The 2777-nt window shown below is 43.8% G+C and overlaps 1 protein-coding gene across 2 annotated transcripts in view; it reads right to left on the bottom strand.

The window, feature by feature from the left end:
- LOC110466525 (cysteine sulfinic acid decarboxylase-like) overlaps positions 1-2777 on the bottom strand; it is a 29477-nt gene that overhangs the window by 15020 nt on the left and 11680 nt on the right. For both annotated transcript variants that reach the window (XM_021523071.1, XM_021523073.1), the window contains exon 4: positions 708-814. In XM_021523071.1, the coding sequence (XP_021378746.1) occupies positions 708-814 (107 nt within the window). The remainder of the gene's footprint in view (positions 1-707; positions 815-2777) is intronic.

The following is a 2777-nucleotide window of genomic DNA, read 5'->3' on the forward strand; positions in this document are numbered from 1 at the left end:
AGAGGAGATAAAAGGAGAGGGGATGAGGGGATAAAAGGAGAGGGGGAGAGGAGATAAAAGGAGAGGGGAGAGGGGATAAAAGGAGAGGGGGAAAGGAGATAAAAGGAGAGGGGAGAGGAGATAAAAGGAGAGGGGAAGAGGGGATAAAAGGAGAGGGGGAGAGGGGATAAAAGGAGAGGGGGAGAGGGGATAAAAGGAGAGGGGGAGAGGGGATAAAAGGAGAGGGGGAGAGGGGATAAAAGGAGAGGGGGAGAGGGGATAAAAGGAGAGGGGGAGAGGGGATAAAAGGAGAGGGGGAGAGGGGATAAAAGGAGAGGGGGAGAGGGGATAAAAGGAGAGGGGGAGAGGGGATAAAAGGAGAGGGGGAGAGGGGATAAAAGGAGAGGGGGAGAGGGGATAAAAGGAGAGGGGGAGAGGGGATAAAAGGAGAGGGGGAGAGGGGATAAAAGGAGAGGGGGAGAGGGGATAAAAGGAGAGGGGGAGAGGGGATAAAAGGAGAGGGGGAGAGGGGATAAAAGGAGAGGGGGAGAGGGGATAAAAGGAGAGGGGGAGAGGGGATAAAAGGAGAGGGGGAGAGGGGATAAAAGGAGAGGGGGAGAGGGGATAAAAGGAGAGGGGGAGAGGGGATAAAAGGAGAGGGGGAGAGGGGATAAAAGGAGAGGGGGAGAGGGTAGCACTTGTACTTCTTTTGATGAAGGATATCATACCTGGACAGAAGATGGCATCACCATCCTGAAAGCCTGCTAGGTCAAGCATTTTCTTCAACACAGTCTTCTCCATGAGGGTGAAAACTGGTGCCACCTCATACGTATATCTGTAAAGTAGAATTAGATAAATCACTCTTCTCTCCACTCATCTGTAACCCAGTCAGGCAATGTACTGGGAAAGTCATGCCAACTTCTGTAGTGTGAGGTTCAATATCTCTGTAACATTACTTCACCTCGAACTAGGACATCGATCAGTTCTAAAACATTATTCAGATATCTTGCATATTTCTGTTGAATTGTCCCTTTGCTGAAGTGAAACACAGCTTGCTGAGACTTATGTTGATTAGTAATCATATCACATGTTTTTCAATTTCCTGGATTTTAAAGAAATGTACGTACAGAAAATTAATCCTGTCTAGTTATATACATTAATAATACATACATTTTTTTTGGTGTAAAATAAACTTTGTTATTACATATTTTCAAACTGATGAATCTAATTGAAGATACCAATTCAATGATTTATCAATCTTTAAATAATAGCTCCTTTGGTGACATAGAGATATATTATGAATTGTTTACATGAATTGTTTTCATAAATACCCAACTAAATGGTTGAGATCTCAACTGTTTCCATACTATAGCCCTCAGACTATTGAGTCTTCTTGGGAGGGCACACCCCTAGGCCAATCCTTGTAGCATGATTGTGTTTGTCTCTTCATGCAAAGTTAGTAAATACATGGTCATGGCTTAGGGATCTCAAGCCTTTGCTTGATATGGCCAGGGTATTAAGTTTGCAGAGGCAGGGATAACCAATGTAAAGTTTCAGAAGAGCAGGTAATGTTGACCTATCACTTAACTTCTAGAGATTGTCTGTAGTTGTATTACCAAGCATTAACTCAAGTGAACGTTAATTTCTACTCATTAATCATGGAAATGGGAAGGAGAGGAAAGGGATATAACTCATATCATGTAATATGTAAACCTATTAGGTACCATGTGCGATGTATCAAAGAATAAAGACGTATACATATACAAGAGGCCCAGAGGGCCTGTATCGCTCACCTGGATACCTAAGCAATCATGGCAAACTATTTTCCAAATGAGATCAAGGGAATATGCCAGACCCCAAGGCCAATCCTTGTAGCATAGCTGTATTAGATTTTTCATGCCCAGCAATTTTATGTATGGTTATGGGGTGGTGATCTCAACTGTTTCCAAGCTTTGACTCAGAAACTAGGTCCCTAGAGTTGTGGCCAGACCCCAGGATCGATTCTTATATCGTGACTGCATTTGTCTCTTTTTGCCAAGCATTTGTATATATAGTTTTGGGGTGGGGATCTCAACCATTTCAAAATTATGACCCAGGGGCCATGTCTGCAAGGGTGGGGCAGACCCTGGGATCAATTCTAATGTCATGACTGCATTCGTCTCTTTATGCCCAACAATTGTATATATAGTTTTGGGGTGGGGATATTAACCATTTCAAAGTTATGACCCAGGGGTTAAGTCTCCAAGGGTGGGGCAGTCCCAAAGGCCAACCTGGAAGCATATTTGCAATCATCTCTTTATACTCAGCAATTGTATATATACGGCTATAGGGTGGGGCTCTCAACTGTTTCCAAGCTGTGACTAAGAAACTAGGTCCCTAGGGGTTCGGTCAGACCCCGGGGTCTATTCTGATATCATGATTGCATTCGTCTCTTTATGCCAGGCATTTGTATATATAGTTTTGGGGTGGGTATCTCAACCGTTATAAAATTTATGGCCCAGGGACTATGTCTCCAAGGGTGGGGCCAGACCCTAGGGACATCCTGGAAACAAATGTGCATTCTTCTCTTTATACTCAGCAATTGTGTATATGGTTATATGGTGGGGATCTCAACCATTTCCAAGTAATGCATTTTACTGGCCCCACCCCTTAGCCCGAGGGTCAGCCCCACCATTTGTACAATTTTGAATCCCTGCCTCCCGTGAATACTTCCGACCAAATATGATCAATATCCATGGCATAGTTCTGCAGAAGAAGTCATTTATAGCAATATAACCAAATTGCCCCCTTTTGGCCCC

This window comes from Mizuhopecten yessoensis, unplaced genomic scaffold, assembly GCF_002113885.1.
Source record: "Mizuhopecten yessoensis strain PY_sf001 unplaced genomic scaffold, ASM211388v2 scaffold11135, whole genome shotgun sequence".
Taxonomy (NCBI): domain Eukaryota; kingdom Metazoa; phylum Mollusca; class Bivalvia; order Pectinida; family Pectinidae; genus Mizuhopecten; species Mizuhopecten yessoensis.